Source organism: Mustela putorius, unplaced genomic scaffold (genome assembly GCF_011764305.1).
Source record: "Mustela putorius furo isolate JIRA1106 unplaced genomic scaffold, ASM1176430v1.1 tig00003853_pilon_pilon_pilon, whole genome shotgun sequence".
In the NCBI taxonomy this organism is placed as follows: Eukaryota; Metazoa; Chordata; class Mammalia; order Carnivora; family Mustelidae; genus Mustela; species Mustela putorius.
The window spans coordinates 7,245,972-7,273,826 of record NW_025422005.1 but is presented as its reverse complement, the minus strand read 5'-3'; the positions used below and the strand labels follow the sequence as shown (position 1 = coordinate 7,273,826).

At 46.1% G+C, this 27,855-nt stretch overlaps 1 protein-coding gene and 1 non-coding gene across 3 annotated transcripts in view; one reads left to right on the top strand and one right to left on the bottom strand.

Annotated features, from left to right (window-relative positions):
• PEX14 (peroxisomal biogenesis factor 14) overlaps positions 1-27,855 on the bottom strand; it is a 139,504-nt gene that overhangs the window by 107,821 nt on the left and 3,828 nt on the right. For both annotated transcript variants that reach the window (XM_004741514.3, XM_013049145.2), the window contains exon 2: positions 16,415-16,462. In XM_004741514.3, coding sequence (XP_004741571.1) covers positions 16,415-16,462 — 48 coding nt within the window. The remainder of the gene's footprint in view (positions 1-16,414; positions 16,463-27,855) is intronic.
• Positions 21,189-21,295, top strand: LOC123387498. The gene has a single exon (XR_006601935.1). It is a non-coding gene; the product is annotated as a U6 spliceosomal RNA (small nuclear RNA).

Sequence of the window (27,855 nt, the reverse complement as noted above, 5' to 3'; positions counted from 1 at the left end):
TGTCTGGGCAGCACAGCCCAACGCTGTTTGTACGGTCCCCACACCAGGACAGCCTACTGCTGGTCCTGAGAATGGTTGCGAGCTGGCTTGTAACCACCATCACTGGTCGCTGGAGAGCAGGCTGCCTTTGGCTGCAAGAGAGCCTGGAAATGGTTGCAAACAAAGCCACAGATGCCAGAACAGACAAGGCCTAGGTCAAATCAAGATGACCCCAGGTCAAGTTTCAGGTAGGCGATCAGAGATCCAGGTTAGAATCCCTAACGGATCTGGCAATCACGAAAACAGGTTCTGTCTGGTCACTACCATCTGATAACCACTTCTCAAGGGTCCCTCAGGCCCACGGCAAACCCAGGGGAGCAAACCTGCGTCACTGACCCAGTGAACACACCTCCTCCACAGGTGGAGAAAAAGTTCTCAGACTCTGTGCCCGGGAACGCACTTGCTGTGGTTCTGCCAGTTTCGCATGTGATTTGGGCTCTCAAACGATGCTGGGGAGCTACCGGGAAACAGCAGCGGGCGAACAAATGAACACTTGGCTTCCGAGTTTTTCCTAGGGCACTCTACAGTGCAGATGCCAAAGATTGAATCCAGTCATTGTGTATTCTGCCAGAAAAAGGGGGCTTTAACTTTCCAGCGTTTCTGCTGTTGTGAATATGATTTTGGAAGACAGGGGAACAAAACAGTAACATCAGTCTCTCCGGTGGTTAAACCCTCAAATCGAAGTGAGGCATAAGCAGTCACCGACCAGTGAGTCTAACAGCATGGCACCTGTCTTGTTTCCTGGCGGGGCGACCTGTGGCCTTCATGCCCAACACCCAGCTGCCAACACCATCCATCACTGCTGCACTCCCATCAGATCTTGTCTCCAAATCCATCAGCGCACTGCGACCCGGCCCCACTGACTGCGGGGCTGCGGGGGAGGTCCGGGCTGAGCGCACCGCCAGATGATAAGAACAAGCACTTCTGTATTCCCAGACACAAGCAGCCAGAGCTGGGTGAAGGATTTTTTTTTAATTTGGCTTGGTTTTCCAACCAAGACACTCTCAGAGTTCACTGGTTTTTGAAGTGGAAGCATTTGATTTTCACACAAACAATTAGAAGCACAGAACTAGTGAGAACACGGAATTGAGGATGAAGGTCGGGACATATGAAAATGCAGGGCTGGGAGGCAGCTGAGATCAGAAATGCCCAGGGATTCTTGGCATGGGAACTCACACCAGCAAGCCAGGCACTCTCTTCCCAGGGTGTCTCTAGGGGAAATCACCCATCGATCCTAGGACACACGCGTTCTAGGACCAATCCCTTACCTCAGAACAGCCTCTGCCTCAAATTCCTGCTTGTGCTTTAATGTTTAAATTATTAAATGCATTAATGTATTTACATTATTCAAGTCTTATGTGCATTTTTCTGAGATAATTTATGTATAAGAGTTTGAATGTCCATGACTGTTAATGTCTACAACCCTTCCTGTTCATTATTGATTCTGGAAGAAAAAAAAAAGTCAAGAGTTTTAATGCCTTATTTTTAATGTATTAAGAGTCTGAATAAGTGCATTCTCTTTTTTCTTTTGTAATTTCATAATTTAAGTAGTGCATTTATTAAACTGACACAGTATGAATTGTGGTGAAGCCTGGCACGGCTCCACGCTTGCCGGAGCAGCTGGAGGAGCACGTCCGCTCCTCGGAGACCAGGCGGCAGCTTGGCGCTCAGCACACTTCCCACCTCCATGAGGCCAGGACAGGCAGCGGAGGAGCTACAGGCACTCACCGAATTTAGACGATGCTAGGAGATTTCTCTTCCTCTGTTTTCAAGCTCTTGCCCAAACCCCCTCTCCTCGTTCAATAAGGGTTTCCAGAATGCTGTTGAGCGGGCTCTATGAAGGCGGAAGTTTTCTATTCAGGGGAAGTCCTCATCCTGCGTGCTCCAGGTGATAGCCAAACTGGCCATCTGCACACAGTTTTCAAGAACAATATAAATGTCAGGGCTTAACACAGCAAAAACAAGCAAAAAAAACAACTTTCTACAATGGGGGTGGGGAGGGTGTCTCAGAAGGCAGACAAACAACTCAAAGACAACACCTCCAACTTGAGCAGAACTTCCCGTGAGATCCAGTTTCCCCAGCAGGAAAGCCCTCTTTCAACTACAGCCAACAGAGCGACAGTGACACCCAATGGCCTGTTGGTTCAATCCCAACTGAGCATTCCCTGTGGCTCTCCCAGAGATGGGTCTCAGGTCCAGAGTTCCTGCCCAAACGCAGAAGCTCCAAAGAAACTCAGATATCAGGTAGTCATCAAGAAACTGAATTGCTGGAGCACCTGGGTGGCTCAGTGGGTTAAAGCCTCTGCCTTCGGTTCAGGTCATGATCCCAGGGTCCCTAGCTCTCTGCTCAGCAAGGAGCCTGCTTCCTTTCCTCTCTGCCTGCCTCTCTTCCTACTTGTGATCTCTATCAAAAAAATAAATAAAAATCTTTAAAGAAACTGAATTGTTAATGAATAAATTTCCTGCCGTTACACAGAGTACATATACACACCGCGTGTGGTAATACACGTGTGTGCAAACTGCAGAGAACACACATCAGTGCAGTCTCTTTCTGATGGGGGATGTGAGCACACGTGTGCACGCACACACACACACCAATGCACAAGGCAGGGACTCTGCCGCCCTGTACAAGTCAACTTGAAGTGGGAGAAAGGATGCCACAAGTTGTACGCTGCTGTTTTAGGACCTGACTCTGTTTCTAATGTCATACGTGTACATGTACACACCTCTAATCCGTACACATCATATGTGTTTTTAATATATCTTCTCCCCTTTCTTTTTTTTCCCCTTTTCCTTCTTTTCTTTTTTCTTCTTTTCTTTTTGGCTACTCATTACCATTCTTTAACTGTTACAATTTATATCAGCATATAATGTTAAATAATTACAGGGAGCAGAGCTCACTCTAGTGAGGATATAAACGCGCTGTGGGAATCTACAGATTTAAACAAATAACACTCGCAGCAGGGGGTGAGCGGATGAATTAGCATTAATATCCTGCCTGGGAGATCCCAGTGCACTGGTACTGCTTAAATACAGATCTTTTCTGTAACAGTCAATATGACAGCTCCCGGCAATACGGCCCCTTTCCCTTTCCCAGTCAATATAGCAGCCAGTGAAAATAGAAACGTCCCTGTAGCAATCAATATAGCAGCCAGCTAAAATAAACCCTTCCCTTTTAAGGGCTATATAATAGTCAGCTAAATGGAAGAATTGGCACCCCTGCTGGATAGCTCAGCAGAGAAGCCATGAGCACTAAATGATCCTTCTGCTTCTCCAGCAGGCCCTGCCCAGGAAGGGAGAAATCATCCATATGCAGGGTATGTGGGGGGAGCCTGCAACGGACACTTGGCAGGCTGCTCCTGGTCCCGAGGAGTAAATGTCCGGGTCATACACAGGCTTTCCAGGCACCTCTCGTTGAGGTTTAATTAAAATGGCCAGAAACTCTGGAATCCTTGCTCAAAGGTCAGCTGCAACAGGGGAACATCTGTCTCCAGTGGGGAATGAGAGTATCTTGATGTGAAGCCCGTGCCCCCCGCCCCCGCCCCATTCCTGCCCGCCCACTCCCCCGCTACTCCCACCTTAGCCCCAGAAGAGAAGAGTATTAAGTTAACAGCCTGTGGTTTTCTGTTTTCCAGCAGCAGGGATGGCGGTCGTGTTGGAATCAGACATCCAGCCAAGTGGGTGAGAAACAGAGCCTCTATGTTGAATGCCACCCAGCAGACAGATACACAGAACTCATTTTTAAAATTCACAGCCATCAATCTATTAAATATTATAACGATGGCCCATTTCCCCCACCCTGATTCACAACTTGGGAAATACTCTCCTTCCTTGGACACATATAGGAAAGAAGTTTAATTATAACAGACTTCAGAGGATGGCTCACTCTGAAGGCCAAAACAGACCAAAAGCCTTTAAAAGAAGAAGAAAAACAATAAGGAGTATCTGATTAAGAGAAGTTCCTGCACATTTGAAGTTTTTGCTCCTTTTCATTCTAACTAGCTCCTTCTAAAATTAGCTCAGTTGGATTTATGGATCTGACCAACACGGAACAGAACCACTGACACCAGTGCAGGCCTCCAACCGACAATCCTGAAGTTAATGCTGGGATTCTGCTATGCTCCAAAGCAGATGAACCTCGGGGACCCACCCCACCTTCATTAAAATTCCACAATCTGTCTGCCATCCTTTGGGGGAATCCACTGAGGGTCCCCGTTTCCCTGGCCAGGTGTTTAACACCCAGTGATGTTCATGTCATCAATCAGGTAACTCAGCCAAGTGCCACGGTGTCAGAAACTGCTGGAAAAAAGATCCTGCAAGTCCTGGTTTGAGAGCTCAGGTCCTTAAAAATTTAGATCCCAACATCCCACCTAAGCTATAGGACTCAGCAGGTGCCCTTGACTTCAGGAATTCCAGTTAAATGACATCGTGCAGCAAAAACGGCTGGCATGCTCGCTCAAGGCCTCTCACGGAAATCAGCACTTTGCTGAGGGAGACTGGTAGCTGGTCCTCCAGTCAGTCGTAGGAAATCCTGTGCTCTCACCATGATTGTGGCACCCAGAAGGGCGGAGATGGGTATGTGGGCAGAGCCAGGATGTACCCACTGTGCAAAACGTAGATTCACGACAGGTGAGTAGCTGTTATGATCTGACATGACACTCAGCTTCTCGAGCCGCCGCCAACGAGGACGTCATAAACTTTGACGTGCACAGATGTTTGTTTCTAAGTCTAAGCACTGCACAAAAACTGGAGGGTGTAGACTCTCAAAGAGGTGGCGGGAGAGAAAGCAGCATGATGTTAGCAGACTGCCTCGACTGCGGCGGCCTTGACAGCCCTCAAAAGGCGGAGAGGGAAGGCAGGGAGGAGAGGAGAGAGAGAGAGAGTAATGAAAGAGAAACCAAGTATGAAAGGGAAGGAGGAAGGAGAGGCAGGAGAGAAAAGATGAGAGATAACCCAAGAGGAAACAAACCAAAAAAGAAAGACGAAAAGCCCACTTTGGCATTTACAGTTTAAAGCTTTCAGGGCATTTTACGAAATGACAGTTACAAAAAAACAAACAGATCGGTGAGTCATCTGGTTTCCAACTTCTGAGTCAAAAGCGGCTGTTTCTAGACAAACTGCAGAGCGGCCCTGCTGCCCGCACACTCGCGATGCCTATCACAGCGACGGAACAGGATGTGGAGAGAGGACAGGGCGGTGGGAGTGAGCACGGTCTTGGCTGGTCCCAGTGTCACTGCGAATAAAGACTGTCAAGATTTAAACCATAATAATGGAAAGGCTATAAAGGTCTCAGCTCTAATGTTTCCTCTGATGTTCCCTGTCATAAAATGCCCACTTTATGTTGCTTACGTGGCAATGATACACTACACACCCGCGTATGTAGGCACCAGTGGGAGCCTCGCACCCTAAGATCCCATCGGAGCCAGGCAGCAGCTGTGCTCTCTGGCTCCAGGGCACATCACCACCGACCGAAGTGAGTCTATGCACGCTTGCACGCGTACACACACACACACACACACACATTCCACAGAAATGTACTGAGCGCCTACTTCCTGCCCAGAGCAGAGCTATAAGGATGTTTTCCCATCCCACAGAGGCGTCAGCATGATGCCTAGGTGCCAAATACCCAGGAGACAAACGAACGAAATATGCATTCTGCTTGGAAATTCGGCCGCACGACGTGGGGACCCCCATGCCATGTCTGCACCTGACGCCCTTCCACCAGAGCTCGGTAACCAACAGTGAGGTGCAACCCTTCTCCCGCTCCTGGGCCTCCTCTCATACAAATCAGATAAACACTCGAAAAGGGGACGAAACTGGGCACCCACAAAGACTTGCCTTTACTTGGACTCAGCAGACCAAACTACAGAAAAGCACTAATTTCAAGAGCATCTTTTATCTGCAGCCTGCTGCCTCACCATTCTAGGCCCACAGGGAACCGCAAAGAAAAACAGAAACAAAACCTACGTTAATACTTCACAGACATAACAAAGATGCAGGAACTCATAAGAAGACCAAGACGGACGTGAGAACCACTCGCAGGGAGAAATGAGGTGAAGCTGACATCTGTAAATCAGGGAAACCATGTGCAGCAATTAGGAAAGCCAAGGTACAAAATTAGGAAAGGCCTGTTGCCGTCAAGCCCCGCCCGGTGGCAGATACGGAGGGATAACTCACATTTGCTAGGTGGGCAGCCAGTGGCAACCACAAACCATCACGGGGCTGTCTTCCCTGTTGATCTATAATTGGCGAGTCTGTGATAGAGCTACCAATTATCTTTAGGCCCCCTGTATTTAGTTCACAGACAAAGGGAAGCAGGAGAGACCAGTTAGTAATGAGTAAGTAATGGCCACTAAAATACATTGTATTTTACGGAGCTGCTTCAGCAGGAAAAGCCATTCGGAAAATAAAAAGTGAAAGAATAAAAATAAGCTAGAGAAACTCAATTTTCTTCTCCCTTCCTCCCAAAGCCACACTTTGGATAAAATGAGGTTTGTGCAGGTTAATCCTTATGAGGTAAGAAAAAAATGATTAAATACATTAAAAAAATCAATTGTACATTAAACCAAATCCAGGAACGGCAAAAACAAACACCGCAGCGTTCCTGCAGCCAGTATTAGCTCTGCCAGGCTGGTCAGTGGGGGATACCCCACCTGATGGAGCCCGCTGAGGCTACAGAAGATAAGCAGAGAGGGGAGAGACGGAGCCAGGGCGTGGGGGCCCGGGGCGGGGGCGGCGGGGGCGGGGAGGACTACAGATCTGGATTTCACTGGAATAAAGTTATTTTCTAGACATGACGAAGAAAATAAGAAAAGGCGGTATCAATGGGGCTCTGGAGACCAGGCTGAGTTCTTCAAAAATCCAATAGAGATAACAATAATAATAATTATAATCATTTGATAAACAGAAGTTATAAACCACTTCACTGTCAAATGACTTGCCACTATTTCTAGTTATTTCTTCTGTTCATTAGCAGGTTCTATTAACTGCCATTTTTCAGAGAGACAACAGAGCGAGCTGGAGAGGTGAGGTGAAGAGGCAGGCCTTTGTCTTTGAGGAAAGCCACTCTGGGAGCCGGCATGGAAACCCCCACCCTTCCCCGGCGCTCGGGGGGGGCCTCAGATGAAAGCCCCGCAAGCAGGCAGAGCCCCGAGAGGGGCCGTCAGTCACCAGCTCCTCCCACAGTGGAGTCAGGGCTGAGAATTCTTAGCTAATCCTAAATAAACCTCCCAGGGCCGAAATGTCGAAATGTCGTGGCCAATTTGCTTCTCGGTGTGTACTGCAAGCATCCGGCTCTGCCTGCAACCCAGCCGGCCCCCTCCCGCCTCTCGCCTGAGCCACAGGCCTGGATGACCCTGAGAGCCAGGGCCCCGAGCCGGAGGGCGGGTGCTTGTCACTCACTTCAACCCAAGGCACAAGTTAGCCATGTGCACACTCGGGCCCCAACGTCTCAAAAAACCGGCAAATCCAAAGTCTCCCCTTGGATGTGCTCATGAAAGTGAGTCATTTAGCGAAAACACACACACCTCTGTAAACCCTGGCTGGGGTGGGGGAGAGAAGGGGAGGGAAGCCGAGGATGCGCCCAGAGGAAGAACAGGTAATCAAGCATGTGACAGTCTTGTTCCCAACAGAGAAAAGACACGTGCCCACAGGGGAAAATTTCAAAACATCTACACATTACTAGAGTGGGTTATCAATGGCAACAAGTAAGATCTGACAAAGAGATTTTACCCTCTTAACCGACGTCTCTCTACGTCTCTTATCTTCAAAGCAAGTGAACTCTGCTGTTCACTGTGACAGTGAGGGATTTATGGGTGTTGATGGGGACGCAGATAAAGGATCCACCTGAGGGGGGCAGAGAAAGCAGGGATGGAGTGCCCTGGATCCAGCGAATTCTTTACTCATGCGGGTTCAGGCAACTCCCGGAGACCTGCACAGCCCGGGCACCACTGCGGAGCTCAGAGCTCGAATAGAAGGCAAAGGGCTCGACTGTGGAACCTTTCCTCCGCCCGCAGGAGGTAAAACAGTGAGCAGCTGCTGCCCCCTAGAAGCTAGCAGGGACACAGCACTTTGCTCGAGAGGCCCGGCTGCAAAGACCCTATTATCTCGCCTCGATCCCTTAACCTGTCATTAGTGAGGTTCATGGGCACAGACGCCTCCTCCAGCACGAGGAGGCCCACATCACCTCTGATAAATTAATAGGTGCCTGTTCAACAGCAAAGATGCGAAAGGAAGACTCCAACCGGGGAACACGCACGAAGGCAGCAGCTTCAGAGGCAGCCCAGACTCACCAGGCAGCCCCTGAACAGAGCCAAGGCCCCTCCCGCACCCTGGCTGGAGGCAGACCGAGGTCAGCACGCTGTCCCTGCCTGTGACCCAGATGAGAGATCCCGGCTGTCCCCACCTGCACTGGGGGGGGGGGGGTCACTCCCAGTCCCGCCCCTTGCAAGCTGTGGGAACTGGACTGCCCTGGGCTGGTTTCCTCGCTGTAAACTGAGGAAAAGAGTAGTTCAGTTCTCTCCTGCTTGTTAGGGTGAAGCAAACTAACAAAAATGAAGAGACCAGCACCAAGCCCAGCAAAAATGCACAGGAGACCCCTCCTGACCTAGGGCATCAGAGCTGGTAATTGGTCAGTTAATCGAAAAATCGGTTAAAGCCGGGAATCATTAAAAATGGAGCCTACTCCACATACCTTAAACATTTTACATTAACTCAAAACCTATAAACGTACAGTCATTTGCTAATCTTTTGATGTGGAGCCAAGCCCTTTTCTTTGAGTGTGGGCCCACAGACTGAAGTTCCCAGACATCTTTCTTACATTAACCCCACCCATGACACACCCTTCGCAATTTCTAAAGCAAAGTGAGAACTTAAAGACACCAGTAAGGCAAATCAAAGTACTGGATACTTCTAGATTTTTATGATCTTCCCCCAGTTTAACTGTCATCTTGCTCACACTTGAGAAGTTATTCTCTTTTGGTAAATTCACATGGACCAAAGCATTCGGCTTAGCTTCCCCAGAACCTTCTTTTCACGTTCGTGTTTACAAAACACCCCGTATTTGTAGTTCCCTCTGTGCACTTCTGTATTTCGTGTCTTTACAGCATATTTAACAAAACTGCCTCATTCGCTAACAAATACGATGGGCACGCACAGGTTCAGGGTGAGCTGAGGACCTCGTGGTCTGCAGAGCGGGGCAGATGGGACCGGCCAGGAGCCGCCCGTTCGGAGCCCCCCAGGCCTCCTGGAGCGGCGCCGCACCTGGTGCCAAACAGCAGGTCCATCGCCTCAAGGAGCTGTCTCATGTGAGCTCTTGATACTTTAATAAAAAATACGTATTTACTGAGCTGGTGCTTCACATGACAAGAGGTTTGAAAGAAGTCTTGAAAGCACACAGAAGCCAAAGGATGCTGCAAAGACAAATCATAAGGAAAGGGCAGAAACAATGTTTAAGACGTGCGGCCTACTTTTCCCCTTTTCCACCAAAATCCATCTGCAGAGAAATGTGGACAAACGAAGCCATTTGTACAAACCATCAGGGTGCCCGCCGCTCCTGTCGGCAGCTCCTCCCCACCAGGCTGCCGAAAGCTGGCCTGTCCCCCCAGAGATCCTGTTGCGGCCACAGGGGACTGAGAGAGAGAGAGAGAGACAGGGAGGGGGAGAGAAGCAGAGAGACAGAGAAAGGCCTGTTGACAGACACTGCTGGGTGAAGGGTGTGACTGGGACCCAGCGCGCCACCCCCCACACTCAGTAAGCACAAACAGGCCCCCGTGCCACCAGGGACACTGCTAAGGCAAGAGCTCACAAAGGTGGCGGCACGTCTTTTTCTCGACAAGGGCAATTTATCCGGCCCACTGGGGGCTATGAGTTAGCTCTTGGGTGACTCTGAGCGTCACAGAGTGCCCCCGGGTAGATTTACCTCAAGAATCACTCAGTGTCAGCCCCATCTCTAGGCTGTTGAGACAAACTCATAATGGCAGGGAGAAGATTTGTGGAGCAACAAGCATAAATCTCGGTGATAACTACAGACCATAAAGGAAAGGAGAGCTGGCAGGGGAGAAGGCAGGGCGGCGAACGCGCCCTCCTGCAAAGCACTACTTCATCTTCCCACGGCTTCTCAGAGCGCAGAAGTGGTTCTGAACTACAGGACCGTATTTCTCAAACCCAAATTGGTCTGCATGGTTGGAGGATGCATGAAGATATTTCAACTGAAATTATCCTGGAAAAGCCAGGGCACCTGGCAGTCCTCAGTACATGACACTCGGCGGTCCTCAAACCAGGGGCTCGTGAGAGATTTACGGAGTTGGCGTATGGAATACCCATCCTTTAGGTGGCACTTAAAAAAAAAAAATGCTTCTAAGTGGAAAGTCTTTCAAATAAGATAATGATCGATCTGCAGCAGAAGCAAAACCTTTGACTGTCCCTCTGCCCAAGTAAGAGCTTCCTTTACCCTCTCTTCAGCAATGACCAAGAACATCTGAAGATCTCTGAGACCATCTCCAGGAGACAGCAGGTGACTGCAGCCTGTCCTTCTGGACCAGTGATGCAGGTGACAAGACTATGGGCTGAATTCGCCCAGTCTCTGTGTGCCTCTGCAAAAGACACAGGGGCGCTCGGCTCCTGAGTCCCAGGACACTGGCTGGGTCGGTCACCAGACAGGGCCTCTGACTGCAGAGCTCTCACAACGGCAGGTACTTCCATGAAAGCCAGGAACCCAAAGTATAAACAAAGCTGAGTAACTATTTCAAATTCCATTTCTCTAATTATTACTCCTAAGAGTTTCAATTCATCTAATAATGATTTGTACAAGGATACCTTAAAACTGAAGAAAACCACCTCTTCATTCACCTGAAAGAGGAAAGAACTTGAAGGGCCTCCACCTAATCTATTCAATAAACCTCCTCTAGAACGGGAAGGACGAAGTAGGGAGAGACAGTAATTTCACAATCAGTAAGTGGCCTAGAGATTACAGACAATCCACCCAGAGCCAGAAGGAGGCTTTTCTCAAGTTTGTCCAGCACGGAGGACTCTCATCAGCTTCCTCTCCCCGTGGCCTATGGAACCCTCTGGCACCCTCCCACAAAAGGTGTCAGTGTCAAAATAAGCATTTTCATCAATGAAGGATTTCCACCATCTATTAAGAGTGGGAAAGGAGAGCCAACCACCTTTCCTATCTGAAAGGCACCAGGCCTCAGGCCTGCTCCCACGGCAAAGGCGTGTCGTCAGAGGGGTGTCCTGCCATCCCCACCCTTCAGTTGTCTGCTCCTGATTTCAGTCCCAAGTTTCTCAACAGCAGTTGTGAGGGGCTCACGCACCCCCCATGTGCTGCTAGTAATGGTTTAAGTACTAACATCTGTAGATGATTCACTTTTCAAAAAGAAATAAGCAGAGAGGATTTAGGATTAGCCCTATGATGTCGGCCTCACTCACCTGGACCCAGACAGATGTCCCTGAGTGGAAATTACAGCTCACTTGAGTAAACGTAACTCAGCACAGGACTCAACCACGACGGATCCTCACAATAATGATGCTTAATACTTTAGATCTGCCATATTGATTTGTTTTTCCTAAAGAAAATGGCAATTTTCTGAAATCTCTAAATGGGCCAGTTTCATTACCCCTGAGCTTATGAATATATCTTCATGAAAACAGTATTAAAATGAATTTGGGCCATCTGGCTGGCTCAGTCGGTAGAGCATGCTACCCTTGATCTCGGGGTTTTGAGTTCAAGCCCCACATCAGGTACAGAGATTACTTAAAAATAAAATATATTTTTTAAAAATCCATTTTATTTCTCTGCCAACTGCTTTGGCATTTATGAAATATATCCATTATACGTCCTACATACACACACTTACATACACACATGGGCACATGAGTGTACACGAAAAATGGGTTGAGCATGTAGATGTCATCCTTCGGAGATTTTTGGTGGGAACAAGACACGAGAAGCACCTATCCCTGGTGAGCCCACAAGGAGGTACAACCGAAGTACTCTAGCCACAAAAGATACAAATACAGGGTGAGTGCCAGGAATACACTCTCAAGGTCTCTAGGAGATAGGCAACTAGCCATAGGTATTCTTAAAGAAGAGTTCACAAACTCCCTAATTCAGCAAGATATTAATGATTAATGGCCTTTTGATTACTGGCCTCTGATTAACTGACTTCAAAAACCAAACAGAAAATCTCCGGAGTCCCAGGCATAAGGTAGATGAGTTCCCCGAGAAGGACTGAGATCGGATCCATGATGTAGGAGCCCCGGGCAAGTTTCCATCACCCTCAAGGAGAAACCAGAGGCTACAGGATATTCTGTACTTAAAGGGCAAAGCTGAGACGTGGCCTGGCTCTGCGAGCGCAGGGCATCCTTATTTTTAATAATAATTCACCCTACTAAAAAGAATTAAGCCTAGGGAAGGTGATAAAGTAGAAATGACCATCATATTTTTAAGAATAAATTCATCGTAGTTTGGGAGTATTGGGGTGGAGGGATGCAGGTTAAGGACAAAAACCAAAACAGAACCAAAAACTATACCCGTAAGTCAGAGGAAGAAAGAATGGCAGAAGACACATCCATTAGAAGAACTTGGTGTCAAGGAGCAAAAAGCCAAAATGCTAGTTTAAGCATCGTATAAAACAGGTGGCTTCCAGGACCGCTGGGTATTGAGGAGCTTGTGTTGAAACCAGTGAGCAAGGTACACATGAAACTTTATTGATTGCTCACTTCAAATAATAACCTAAACTCAGATGACTAAAAGACGGTTACTTAACCCTAGTTTCTGGGGCGCTTAGGTGGCTCAGTAGGTTAAGCATCTGCCTTCAGCTCAGGTCATGATCCCACAAGGTGCTGAGATTGAGCCCCATGTCGGGCTCTCTGCTCAACGGGGAGCCTGCTTCTCCCTCTCCCTGCCACTCCCCCAGCTTGCACATACTCTCTCTCTCTCTGTCAAATAAACAAATAAAATCTTAAAAAAAAAAAAAAAAGTCACCTGGTTTCTGAATCCCAGCAAGACAGAACCCCAATTACTCCGTGCAAACAACCGTCCACCGATTTAAAGACCCGTGAGCCACGTGGGGCTTGATCCTGCAAGAGCTGTGCAGGACCTGACCCAAGGCCCGAGCACATGCCCACCACAGGGGATGAGAAAACTTGGGTCTGAGAGAATTTATGGAAGGTTTACAACTGGCTGTGGGGTGGGGGGAGCTGGAAGTCAATACTCTGGAGGACTGCCAAAGCTCCTTGCCCCAGGAGGCAAAGCTCAGGGAAGAAAGTATGAAAAAGAAACAGCGATCAGCCATTTTAACTTGGGCAGAGTTTTATCGTCAATAGTAAGGGAATTTCAACTGGGAGTTTACAGAATTTATCAAGACTGGTCTGTTCACCAGTCTCCACCCCCGAGGGCATTACGACATTATAGGGCAACTATCTCACTCATAGGGCCGGGGTTGCTGGGGTGGTTTTTTCATGGCAGGGAGGAGGACTGAGGGGCAAGGGAAGGTAACATGCAGTCACTGTGTGGGTGTCACCTGGACATGGGGATGGCGAAAAACATCAGCGCGTCCTTCAGAGACTACAAGGCAATACTCCTCACAACCACAATCACAACTTGGTCGGACAGGGCCGGAGAGGGCAGAAATGAAAATCAGGCCCTCCTTCTCCAGCAGCTAAAGCAAAAAACTAGTGTGAACAGAATATCACCTGTCCTTGCCATCTGCGTTGTACTGACCACTCCTCGGAGCCTCTTCGGTCACAACTCCCTTCCCCAATAAAGGGAAAATTTACTCCAAAGTCATCATCTTGTTCTGGAGACCAAGAGTAAGAGGAGATGCCTTCGGTACCCCATGCTCAGCCCTTTCAGTGTAGGGAACAGGCAGCTTCCACGGAAGAATTTTATGGAAAATATGCTCTCAGTTAAAAACAAAACCAAAAGCAACTAGCAGGGTGTTCCCCCAACACGGGAAAATCCTACTCCTCAAGACCTCGCTTCAAGTTTTACCAAAAAACATCCCTAAGTATACCCCGGGCAGAACTCTTCCTTCCCGAATAATGAGGGCTCTTCTACTCCCAGCCAGGCAATTCCGCACCAAATTATATGCGATTTTGTACTGTTTGCTAAAATTATATATGGTCTTGTGCTGTCTACTAATTGTTTCATGTGTACAAATGCCTTTTCTTCCCCAATAAAGTGCATAAATTACTTAAGAAGAAGGCTTAATTTTATTCTTCAACTGTCTGTTCCTCCTGAGCATCCGAGAGACGGGTAACGCACACGCCTGAGAAACCTCCCCTAGGGAAGGCAGACTCAGACAGAGGGCTGTGGGCTTTCTGTGGGTGGGGGATAGCACCCCATCCCTTCGCCGGCACCCTGTGACTCTCATCCAGCCTACTGCCAGCTCAAAGTCCTGTACCCCTACGCGCCATGAGTCCTCGCTAGTCCTTGGATGGCCCCCCTGCCTGGCACCCCCCCACCACCGCTCTCGAGAGGCAGAAGTAGCTCACACAAGACCATACAGCTCGGCTGGTGCCCTCATTTAATCAGGCTGCTGCGAATGGTTGGCCAAAAGCAATAAGGGCATGACTGAGAGACTGTGGGAGTTTAATATAAAAAAATTAATAAAAAAAAAGGGGGGGAAGGAGAAAGGGTCTACCTTCTAATAGGGCCCTAATTACCCAACTCATAGGATCAGTCCCAAATGAGATGGGAGTTTATTTCGGGGTTTTTTTTTTTAATTATTGTTTTTTTATATATATATATAAATTGCTGCTATGTGTTTTCTTTCCTCTGAGCAATTATGCAGCAAGTACGTAAAGAGGGGAAAAAAATATTAATTAAATATAAGGTAATTGTAGAGTTGGCCTGGAGAGAATAAGTCTGAACTCTGGACAATCACAGGCTACTAGGGTTTGAAGACTGCTCGGGGCCTCCCAGAAAAGAAAGAAATGAAAATCCAACCAAACACCAAGCAGATGAAGAGTAGAGCAGGAAAAAGAACAGCATCCAGAAACACGAGCCGAGCAAAGGGCTCCAAATGCCCAGAAATCAGCAAGGCTGCCACTGCTTAGCACTCGCTGCTAGAAAGAACCCCGAAGTGTTGGCCCAATCATGCTGCAAAAGAAGGACCAGCCAGCTTTGCCGGGGGTTAGTAGTCAGGTCAGTAGATAAAAATGTAAAAGGAGACCAAGGAGGTAGGGCTGCAGAGGACTACAGCGTTCAATTTGGACTTTAATCCAAAACCAACCACAACTCCAGCCTGCGGGGCACTGACAGGCCTGGCCTGGGGAAGCCCTTCTGAAGTCTTTGGCTTTCCCACCTCCCTGATCACCAGGACAAACCCAGGCAATACCAAGAGTGAACCGAAGGCACTGTGGGGTGTGGTGGGAAGGAAGCCGGACTGGGTAACGCTTGGTAACAGCGGGTGTCACAGAAGACAACCACACTTCCTTGAAACAGCCCCAGCAGGGCTTGCGTCACCCTGGTCTTTCAGCCTCCGCCAAATCCAACTCACCTTCTGCCTTGGAAAGCCTGAGTGCAGGCTAGAATTCAGGCCTATTCATGCCAGCTAAGGGCCTCACATCACCTCCTCCCACTACTGCTGGAGGAGAGGCAAGAAAACCAGGCCTGGGAAACCAAAGCTGGGCGGTGCATCCCTGAGCTTGCTATCACCATCCAAACAAAGACAAAGCTCTAAAAGCTGGCCCGCCATAAAACTTATCTGGTTAGTGCAGAACAGGTCTTGCTACCCAACAAACAGGATTTGCGGCGGGCCCTGAAATGCAAGCCAGGATGAAAATGGCGGGGGGCGGGGGGGGGGGTGCTGGCAGGGACTGGGGCTCAGAACATCAAAGCACAAGCACTTCGTGAAGAAGGGTTACCTTCATTCAGTACTCAGGAGGCCACTGCCCTGTCAGTACTAGAAGCACTTACTGTTGGTAGCGAGCATCACAAATGACCCACCAGGCAAAAACAGAACTCCCTGCCTTACCTGTTCCTCAAAGGCCACCGCACCGTGCCCTCACCCTGAAGGGCAAAATGGCTATTTCAGACAATCAAGTAGCAACTTGGTCCCAACCCCACCTCCAGAAGGTTCGGGCATCCCACTGATCACTACTGATCAGCAACAAACGAAGTGGTGCACCACACCCTGCGGTGGATGCTTTCCGTTCCAGAAAAGACCAGGCTTTCCCAAGGAGGCAGCCCACTAACCCCTACATGCCAGACAGTAAGACATAAGTCAAAGGTCACTAAGTTAGCCTCCACACAGCACTTACTTTTCAGGAGACAACGAGGAGGCAAAACTACCGGGTCTTAGGGTTTCTCCACACTCACACAGTATTTTCATGACTAGAAACGATACTATACATCTTGGGTACTTACCAGAGGCTCTCGAGGCACCACATTTTCACTTCCTGGAGTAGAGCTTGGCTGCAAAGAAAAACAGAAACAAAAATAAGATCACAGTGCCACCCAATGGACATCCAAAAACCAAAGATACGCAAAAGATAGGCCATTCTCAAGCCACACACCAGCACCTGTTCCTCCTACTTCTCACCAGCTCTCAGACTGTAGAGGGCTCCATGGTGGGCTGCCTGTAAGAAGCGGCCCACCCACAGAGTCTGAATGTGCTGGTGAACGTGAAGAGACTTCTTCGGGGTTCACTGCCACAGCGCCTCAAGGAGAAGGCTAGGTTTGGCTTAGGAGGGCCCAAGATCAGCAGGTGAGCAGCGAGGGCTGCGGACCATCACAAGAGCCATAGGAAAAGCAAAGTCCAGGGGAAAGGCTTCATGTGAGAGGGAAACTTCCCTTTTGCCATCTTCCCACCGAGTGACCAGGAAAAGCAGAGACGATGTGGAGAACAAGATTCAGCCACAAGGGGGCCCCAGGTACCCACAATCTGGATTTTCTCTGGGCATCTACTTGGAGTCAGGAAGCAAAGAAACAGGAACAAGGAACGATGGCTCCTACTATCACCTATCACTGAGGACCCCAACCCCCAGCAGTAAGGAAGCTGGAACCTGCTGTGTAAATAAGCTACTGACGGACCTAAAGACCAACCGGCCGGCAAGGAGTATGTGGCCCACTCGCCGGCCGCAGTCTGTTACCTTCTCCTCTCACTGAATCTCCCATTTGCCTCCAACCTTTGGCTGATGATCTGGCCAAATTTAGAGAAAGGAAGAGACAGAGACAGACAGACTCAGAGGAAACTCACAAATCTCCAAAAGACTAGAACAAGCAGTTTGAGGGAGTTCTGATTAGTTTACTGTTACTGATGTTCAAGCCAATTTCCAATTATCTACAGATAATATCCAGACAAGTGCAGCTCATCTGTGGGTCTCCGGAGCCAGCCTCCGGCCTCCATACTCCTCCCACCTCACTCAGATGGCAAGTGCCAGGCCTCCTGTTGGGGTGGGGGGGGAGGTGGGAGAGGAAAGAGTCCAGTCCACAGAAGGTCCCCAAAGATCTCCTTGCTCCCCGTTGCCCCTGAATGGCTGGCACATAGCACAATGACAAGGACTCTGCTGGAAGAAGGACTCTCTCTCCTCATCCAAAGTCCCAGGACGAGGTCAGCCCGCATGAAACCAAGTGGAAAGTCTCAGGGAATCTGCGCTCCTGTTCCCTGCCTCCCCTCCCCCACCCTGCTGGCTCCCTCCTAAGGCTCCCCGTGGGCAGGAATAACCTCCCGCATTAGGACCTCTAGCCCTGACCCCGTCCGAGTTCTCCATTCAGCCGCCTTCCGGCCTCCTCTGGATTCAACAAGTTCCTCCTCAGGTTCCCGATCCTCTCCCTCTGCCACACGTGCTCTTCCAGTGTCCCCTGTCTGCGAGAATGGCAGTCTTCCAGCAAAATACACAAACCCGGGGCCAAAGGACCATTCTGGACAGCTCTTCCTCTCCCACTCACCAGAGCTAACACATTATCAAGTCCTGCCAACACTCCTTCCTAAATATCCATGCAATCAGTCCGTCCACTTCTCACCACTTCTATTGCCATCACTTTGGTCAAAGCTTCCAAAATCTCCTCCCTGGACCGTTGCCAAGAGCCTTCGCAACCGTTCACCCACATCCATGTTGGCTGGCTTCTTCTAATTCATTTTCCATGTTGCACGCAGACGATAATTTCAAAACGGTAATAATCAGATCTCGCCCCCGCCCACCTCAGCAAACCACTACGACAACGGCTCTAACACAGAAAACCCTCTCAGTGTGGCCACAAGAGCAAGAGCATAAGACTGGGTTTTTTTGGTTTTAAGATTTTATTTATGTGACAGACAGAGATCACAAGTAGGCAGAGAGGCAGGGAGAGAGAGGAGGAAGCAGGCTCCCCACTGAGCAGAGAGCCAATGTGGGGCTTGATCCAAGAACCCTGGGATCATTACCTGAGCAGAAGGCAGAGGCTTTAACCCACTGAGCCACCGAGGCGCCCGGCGTAAGACTGTTTTAAAAAAACAAACAGACAAAAAAAAAAAAAACCCAGTGGTAGAGAGATGCTCCCGGTTTGATAGGCACAAAGGTGCTCTCTCTCCTGATGCCCAGGCGCCAACCTCCCCCAGCCAGAGGTGTGCCCAAGTGCTGACCTTGAAGCACGACAAAGACCGATGGCACACACAGCTCAGGTCAGAGCACCTGGCTGAACATCCTGTCCCAGGTCTGCCCTGAGGCTGGGTAACTCTGAGTACGTCTTATGCCAGTCTGGCCTGTAGTTCTTTGCAGAGAAGAATAAGGTTCAATTCAACAATTATTTTTTGAGAGGCGCTGCTACCGAGGCAAGTGCATGAACTTTGGCGGCAGTAAGTGAGTGACGGTGGGGCTACTGCTCTACCTCCCCAAACCTCAGTCTCCCCACCTGTGGGAATAATGGGAAAAATATCACCACCTTGCGTTCAGGGTGAGATGAGCAGATAGAAGGTATATGCTCTCGCTTCTCCGCTCAAAATCAACCAACAGACTTCTGCTCTGTCTGTGATGGGGTTTGGGACCAGATTTAACCTCCCACTGTTAACAATTAGAAAACTAAACAAAATACAGGACACCACTGTTTGTAGACACTGGATAGTACTGAGTCCAGACAGAACAGAAACAAATGATATGACCCTACGGTCACTCTGGTTTTCTGCCAAGAGGCATGCTTCCGACGAAGAAGGGGAATGGGGTCGGCGGGGCGGGGGGAATCCCAGCAGAGCATGGCAGTCTCTTGCGGAGTTGAGGAAACAGAGATTAGGGTTCAGGGAGGCTAAGGCAGCTCAAAGTTGTAAGACAGAGCTGCAGAGAGGAGAGGGCTATGCCAAAAGAGAGCTCCAGAAACCTTCACAGAAGCTCCCTGAGTAAATGTGTGCACAGCAACATGTGTGCAAGCACAGAGTGAAACTCCACAGGCTGAGAAACAGCAATGAAGAAGCCGTGAGGTGAATGGCCCCCGGAGCCCTCACAGGCCCTCGTGAGCCATGAGCACCAGAACGGGGTGTCCTCACCGTTCGGTCAGAGCACTCAGTGGAGACCTGGAAGGACCACAGCCTGGTAGGGGAAGGACAGACTACCCCTAGGGTAAAGGCCATCCTAGGTCCACCCTAACAAAGCTTAAAAACGGGACTTCATGGGATCAAAATGAACCAAAAGTAACCCAACTACCCACCAGAACAAATCTCAACACTCTTCAAAATAAGACCACAAAATCCAGACCTCAACAATGTAAAAATTCACAGCATCCAGCACCCAATCAATAATCTCAAAGATGGGGGTGCCCGGGTGGCTCAGTGGGTTAAGCCTCTGCCTTCGGCTCCAGTCATGATCTCAGGATCCTGGGATAAAGCCCCACATCAGGCTCTCTGCTCAGCAGGGAGTCGGCTTCCTCCTCTCTCTCTACCCATCTCTCTGCCTACTTGTGATCTCTGTCAAATGAATAAATAAAATCTTTAAAAAATAATAATAATCTCAAAGATAAAAGGCAGGGAAGTATGATCCATAATAATAAGAAAAATTAGAAGAAATCATTCACAGACAACATTAAGACAGGTGTCATAACTTTATTCAAGAACTTAATGCAATTCGGGCGCCTGGGTGGCTCAGTGGGTTAAGCCGCTGCCTTCGGCTCAGGTCATGATCTCAGAGTCCTGAGATCGAGTCCCACATCGGGCTCCCTGCTCAGTGGGGAGCCTGCTTCCCTCTCTCTCTCTCTCTGCCTGCCTCTCCATCTACTTGTGATTTCTCTCTGTCAAATAAATAAATAAAATCTTTAAAAAAAAAAAAAAAAAAAAAAAAAAAGAACTTAATGCAATTCTAAAAATACATACCTGAATCATTATGTCGCATGCCTGAAACTAATATGACATATGTCAATTATGCCTCAATAAAAAGAAAACTCAAAAGAAAACAGGATCATAGGGACGCCTGGGTGGCTCAGTTGGTTAAGCAGCTGCCTTCGGCTCAGGTCATGATCCCAGCATCCTGGGATCGAGTCCCGCATCGGGCTCCTTGCTCGGCAGGGAGCCTGCTTCTCCCTCTGCCTCTGTCTGCCTGTGCTCGCTCTCTCTCTCTCTGATAAATAAATAAAATCTTAAAAAAAAAAAAAAAAGAAAAAGAAAACAGGATCATAGTAAGGAGAGAAATACATTGCATAAAACAAAAGTAGAACTTCAAGAGATGAAAATATAGTATCTGAAATAAAAATTTCACCAAATGGGAATGACAGTAGATTAGATACTGCAGAAAAAAAGGTAAGTGAACTTGAAGACACAGCAACAGAAACTGACCAAAATGAAGGGCAGAGAAAAAAAGAAAAAGAACAAAAAATACTTGAAGAAATAATGGATGAAAATTCTTCAAGTTTGATGAAAACTACAAACTCCAAAATCCAAGAAGCTCAACAAATCCTAAGCAAAGCAAACACATAGCATTCTAAAGCACTATACAATCAAACTGCTAAAAACCCATGAAAAGGGAGAAATCTTACAAGCAGCCAGAAAACAAAGAAAACCATTACCTACAAATATTAATCAAGACCAAGAATGAATTCAGACTTTAATCAGAAGATATGCAACCCAAATAAAAAATATAATAGCACTGTATCTTTAAAATGCCTCTGAAGGGAAACGTGTCAACCTAGAATTCTATATCCAGTGAAAATATATTTCAAAAATAAATACAAAATAAAGTACGTGCTTGCTTCAGCAGCACATATACTAAAATTGGAACAACACAGAGAAGATTAGCATGGCCACTGCACAAAGATGACATGCAAATCTGAAAGCATTCCATGTTTTTTGCAACGTGTAGAATTTCTCATTTATTTCTTTCCTTCTGTTTTGGGTTTCATTTGCTCTTATTTCTCTAGCATATTTTCTAAAGTTAGTATGGTACTCAAAATGTTATTTCCTTCCCAGCACTGCTTTGGTTGCATTCCACAAATTTAAATTATATTGTTTTCATTTTTGTTCAGCTCAGAATATTTTACTTCCCTATGATTTCTTCTTTCCCCCATAATTTAGAAATCTGTTGTTTAATTTCCAAACATTTGGGATCTTTCCAGATTTTTTTTCTATTATCCATTTCTAGGGGTTTTTTTAAAGATTTTATTTATTTGAGAGAGAGAGAATGAGAGGGAGCCATCAGGAGAGGGGGAAAAAGTCAGAGGGAGAAGCAGACACCCTGCTGAGGAAAGAGCCTGATACGGAACTCAATTCCAGGACTCCAGGATCATGACCTTTAAAGGGTCTGCCCGAAATTCTCTCTCCCTCTCCCTCTGCCCTCCCCCTATTCGCATGCTCCCTCACTCTCAAAATAAATAAAATCATAAAAAATAAATAAATAGGGGTTCATGGGTGGCTCAGTGGGTCAAAGTCTCTGCCTTTGGCTCGGGTCATGATCTCAGGATCCTTTGACTGAGCCCTGCCTTGGGCTCTCTGCTCAGCAGGGGGCCTGCTTCCCCTCCCCACCACTGCCTGCCTCTCTGCCTACTTGTGATCTCTCTCTCTCTGTCAAATAAATAAATAAAATATTTTTTAAAATAATAAAATAAAATAGAAATTAATATGTAATGAAACTTAACAAAAAAATTCTAGGTCCAGGTGGCTTCAGTGGTGAATTCTAGTAAACATTTAAGGAAAAAATACAACCAATCTTATACAAACTTTTTTTTTTTTTAAGATTTTATTTATTTATTTATTTATTTGTCAGAGAGAGAGAGAGAGAGCAAACGCAGGCAGAGGCAGAGAGAGAAGCAGGCTCCCTGCTGAGCAAGGAGCCCAATGTGGGACTCGATCCCAGGACCCTGGGATCATGACCCGAGCTGAAGGCAGTGAACCAACCAACTGAGCCACCCAGGCATCCTTACACAAACTATTTTAGAAAAAAGAAAGAAAAAAAACAGTAAAATTTCCCAATTCATTCTATGAGGGCAACATTACCTTAATACCAAAACTAGACAAAGATTTCATACACACAAAAGAAAACTACAAATCAATACCTCTCAAACATAAATGACGAAACCCTTAACAAAATACTAACAAACCAAATCCAGCAATATATAAAATGGATAACAAATCCTAACCACATAGGATTTATTCTACAAACAGTAAGTTGGTTTAACATTTGAAAACCAAACAACATGAAGCATCATATTAATAAAGAAAACAATAGGAACAACAGATAGCAAAAGAGCACATGACAACAGTCAAAACACATATTTTTTTCAAAAACACTCAACAAATCAAAAAGTTGAAAAAAATTAAATCTCTTCCATTTGATAAAGGACACCTTAAAAAAAACTTAGAGCTAATGTCATATTTAAATGTAATGACTGAATTTTCTAAGATAAAAAATAAGGCAAGAATATCTATTCTTGGGGCGCCTGGGTGGCTCAGTTGGTTAAAGCCTCTGCCTTCGGCTCAGGTTATGATCTCGGGGTCCTGGAATCAAGCCCTGCATGGGGCTCTCTGGTCAGTGGGGAGACTGCTTCCCCCCTCTCTCTGCCTGCCTCTCTGCCTACTTGTGATCTCTCCCTCTCTCTCTGGCAAATAAATAAATACATAAATATCTTAAAAAAAAAAAAATCTATTCTCAATACTCCTCTTAACACTGTATAAGAAGTCCTAGAGAGCATATAAATTGGAAAGCAGTAAGTAAAGCTATCTTCATTTGCAGATGAGAGGATCATCTACAGAGAAATCACATAATCTACCAAAAAAGCTATTAGAATTTTAAGTGAGTGTAACAAGGTTACAGATACGAGACCAATATACAAACTCAATTTTATTTATTTTATTATTTTTTAAATCATGATGAGTGCACTCTTTAATCCCCATCACCTACTTCACCCATCCCCCCACCCATCTCCCCTCTGGCAACCATCAGGCTGTTCTCTACAGTTAAGAGTCTGTTTCTCGGTTTGTCTCTCTTATTTTTTTCCCTCTGCTCGTTTATTTCTTAAATTCACATATGAATGAAATTATATGATATTTGTCTTTCTCTGACTTATTTCACTTAGCATTATACTCTCTAGCTCAACCTACGTTGTTGCAAATGGCAAGATTTCATTCTTTTTTTATAGTTGAATTAATACTCCATTATATTGGGGCACCTGGGTGGCTCAGTCAGTTAAGTGTCTGCCTTCAACACTTTGATCAGGTCACGGTCCCAGGGTCCTGGGATGGAGCCCCACATCCGGCTCCCTGCTCAGCGGGGAGTCTGCTTGTCCCTCTGCCCCTAGTGCTTGCTCTATCACTCTCAAGTAAATAAATAAAATCTTAAAAAAAAATTCCATTATATATATTCATATATGTACATATAAATAAATATATATCATACTTTCTTTATTCATGTATCTATCAATGGACATTTGGGCTGTTTCCATAGTATGACTATTGTAAATAATGATACAATTTTACTTTATTTCTATATACTAGCATTCAACAATTAAAAATGAAATTTTAACATGACAACCATAAACAGCATGCCAAAATATGAAATATTAGAAGAGAAATTTAATAAAATGTGTACATGACCCACAAACTTAAAGCTACAAAACACTACTGAGAAAAATAAAAGACAACCTAAATGAGACATGTATCATGTTAATGAATTAAAAGATCAATATCAACAGGGTGACTGGGTGGCTCAGTGGGTTAAAGCCTCTGCCTTCGGCTCAGGTCATGATCCCAGGGTCCTGGGATCAAGCCCCACATTGGGCTCTCTGCTCAGTGGGGAGTCTGCTTCCTCCTCTCTCTTTGCCTGCTTCTCTACTTGTGATCTGTCTGTCAAATAAATAAATAAAATCTTTAAAAAAAAAAAAAAAGATCAATATTGCCAAGATGTCAATTCTCCCCCCAAACTGATCTATAGATTCTACACAATCCCAACAAAAATTCCAACAAGCTTTTCTGAAAGAATTGATAAAATGGGGGCACCTGGGTGGCTCAGTGGGTTAAAGCCTCTGCCTTCGGCTCGGGTCATGATCCCAGAAGCCCTGGGATCGAGCCCCGAGTCAGGCTTTCTGCTCCGCTGGAAGTCTGCTTCCTCCTTTCTCACTGCCTGCCTCTCTGCCTACTTGTGATCTCTATCAAATAAATAAATATAATCTTAAAAAAAAAATTGATAAAGTGATTCTAAATTTGTATGAAGGGGTGCCTGGGTGGCTCAGTCAGTTAAGCGTCTGTCTTCATCTCAGGTCATGATCTTGGGGTCCTGGGACCGAACCCTGTGTCGGGCACCCTGTTCAGCAGAGGTTTGCTTCTCCCTCTTCTTCTGCCCCTCCCCCTGCTCATGCTTTCTTTCTTTCTCTCAAATGAATAAATAAAATCTTTAAAAATAATAAGAAATGAAATGAAATGAAATGAAAATTTGTATGGAAATGCCATGGACCAAAGCTAACACAATTCTGAAAAATCAGTCAAAAGACATTACATTACCTGATTTTAAGATCTACTATATATCTACAGCAATCAAGACAGCATTTCATTTGCATTAGGAGAGACATAGAAATAAACAAAACAGAGCTCAGAAACTGACTTATGTATATACAATTTTGAAATTTTTTTTTTTAAAGATTTTATTTATTTATTTGGCAGAGAGAAATTACAAGTACACTGAGAGGCAGGCAGAGAGAGAGAGAAGGAAGCAGGCTCCCTGCTAAACAGAGAGCCCGATGCGGGACTCGATCCCAGACCCTGAGATCATGACCTGAGCCGAAGGCAGTGGCTTAACCCACTGAGCCACCCAGGCGCCCCCAATTTTGAAATTTTTTAAAAAGATTTATTTATTTGAGAGAGAGAGAGAGAGCACGAGTGGGGTGAGGGGCAAAGGGAGAGGCAGACTCTCTGCTGAGCAGGAAGCCCGATGTAGGGCTCAATCCCAGGACTAGATCCAGGATCACAACATGAGCTGAAGGCAGACACCTAACCGACTTAGCCACCCAGGTGCCCCCAATTTTTTAATTTTTGACAAAGGTGGCAAGATAATTCAATGGAGGAAGGCTAACCTGTTCAAGAAATAATACTGGAATAAGTTATATCCATATGGGGGGGTGAACCCCAGTCTCTACCAATACGCACATGAAAAGATCCCAATGTTATTAGTCATCACAAAAAAACCAGAAGGAAATACCACTGAATACATACTCAGTAGAATGGCTAAAATTAAAAAGACACAATACCAAGTGTGGGTATGGATGTAGGACAGTAGAATGTTTGTATACTACTGGTGAGAATAAAAAGTACAACTGTGTAAAAACACTTGGGCAGTTTATTATAAAAGACTAAACATATACTTACCCTATGACCCAGCAATTCCACTCCTAAGTTTTTACCAAAAAAGATGAAAATATATCTCCTCAGAATACATGAGTATTCAGAGCAGCCCCACTAGAACCAATCATGTACGGGAACAGACTCAAAGGTAATTCCCAGGACCCCCACTTCCTAGTATTCTGCCCCTGTGTGGTCCCACTGAGAGCGGGCAGGACCTGTGACTTGCTTTTGGCCAATAGGACATGGCAAACATGACAGGATGAACATAACTACATGTATGTGGTTACACTATGTAAGGCTATAATGTCCATTTTGCTAAGAGACTCTCTTCCTCACTGGCTTTGAAGAAGCCAAGAGACCATGTTAGGAAGACCCCTGTGGCAAAAAACAAGTTGGTAGCCTCTGGCTCACTGCCAATAACTGAAGTCCTCAGTCCACAGGCCGTAAGGAACTAAATACTGCCAACAGCCACACGAGCTAGGAAGCAGATCCTTCCCCAGCCAAGACCCAGATGAGATCACAGCCCCAGCAGACACCTTGATTTCTTGTCTTGTCAGACTCAGCTAAACTGTGTCAAAAAATGAAACAAAAAAATGTGTGCTCTTTTTGGTAATTTATATAAATTTGCTGTAATGCTGTTATGCAGAAACAGATAATTAACAGAATCCAAATGTCCATAAACTGGCTAACAGATCAACAAATTGTGGTACGTCTATATAAGAGAATATTACATACTAATAAAAAAATAATGAATTACTGGGATGCCTGGGTGGCTCACTTGGTTGAGCACTGCCTTCAGCTCAGGTCATGATCCCGGCATCCTGGGATTGAGTCGCACATCGGGCTCCTTGTTCGGCAGGGAGCCTGCTTCTCCCTCTGCCTCTGCCTGCCATTCTGTCTGCCTGTGCTCACTCTCTCTCCCTCTCTCTGACAAATAAATAAAATCTTTAAAAAATAACAATAATAATAATAATAATAACGAATTACTGATACAACAATGTAGGCTTCACAGACATTACTCTGAGCAAAAGAAGTGAGACACAAAAGAACACAAACACTATGAATTCATTCATATGTAATTCTAGGAAAGACAAATATAATCAATATGACAGAAGTAGTTCAGATTTCCTGAGGCCAAAGGCTAGGATTTACTGGGACAAAGCATAAGGGGACACTTAGGAAAATTGGAATTATTTTGCTCTTGACTGTGGTGGTGGTTACACAGGTATATACATTTGTCAAAACTCATTAAACTGACCACAACACACCTCTTAGAATTCCACAGTAAAGTTTTTGGCCATAAGGACTTTGTCACTCAATAAGCTATTAAATTAATGTATGAATTTTAAGTCACGATGGGGGCAACTTTTAGGAGGTTGGACAGGAGGGACACCAGAGGGGCTTCTGAAGTCCTGGTAATGTTTGATTTCTTACTGTAAGTATTGATTACACAAGTATTTTCACCGTTAGAATTCACTAGGCCGGACTCATAATTTGTACACTTTCTCAGTCTATGTTAAACTTCAGTTAAAAAACGAAAAGAAAAAGAAAAAATTTAAAGACTAGGGGATCATTCTAGATTAAAGCATATGAAAGAGAAAAATCAATGCAATCCCTATTTCTTGATTGCATTTGGATTTTTCTTAATTGGGACAATCTGAATGTGCACTGTATTAGTAAATAAGATTTTATCAATATTAAGTTTCTTTTCTTTTTTAAGATTTTATTTATTTATTTGACAGAGATCACAAGTAGGCAGAGAGACAGGCAGAAAGAGAAGAGGAAGCAGGCTCCCCGCTGAGCAGAGAGCCTGATGCCGGGCTTGATCCCAGGACCCTGGGATCACGACCTGAGCCGAAGGCAGAGGCTTTAACCCACTGAGCCACCCAGGCGCCCCTCAATACTAAATTTCTTGTGTGATCATGGTATCACGGTTATATAAGAGAATAACCTCACTCTTATGACAAGGTGAGGTATTCTTGGATGGAATACCATGATGTCCATAACTCACCCTCAAATCTTTAAAAAAATATATGTAAAGAGACAGAAATAAAGCAAATTCAGCAAAATGTAAACAGTGTAT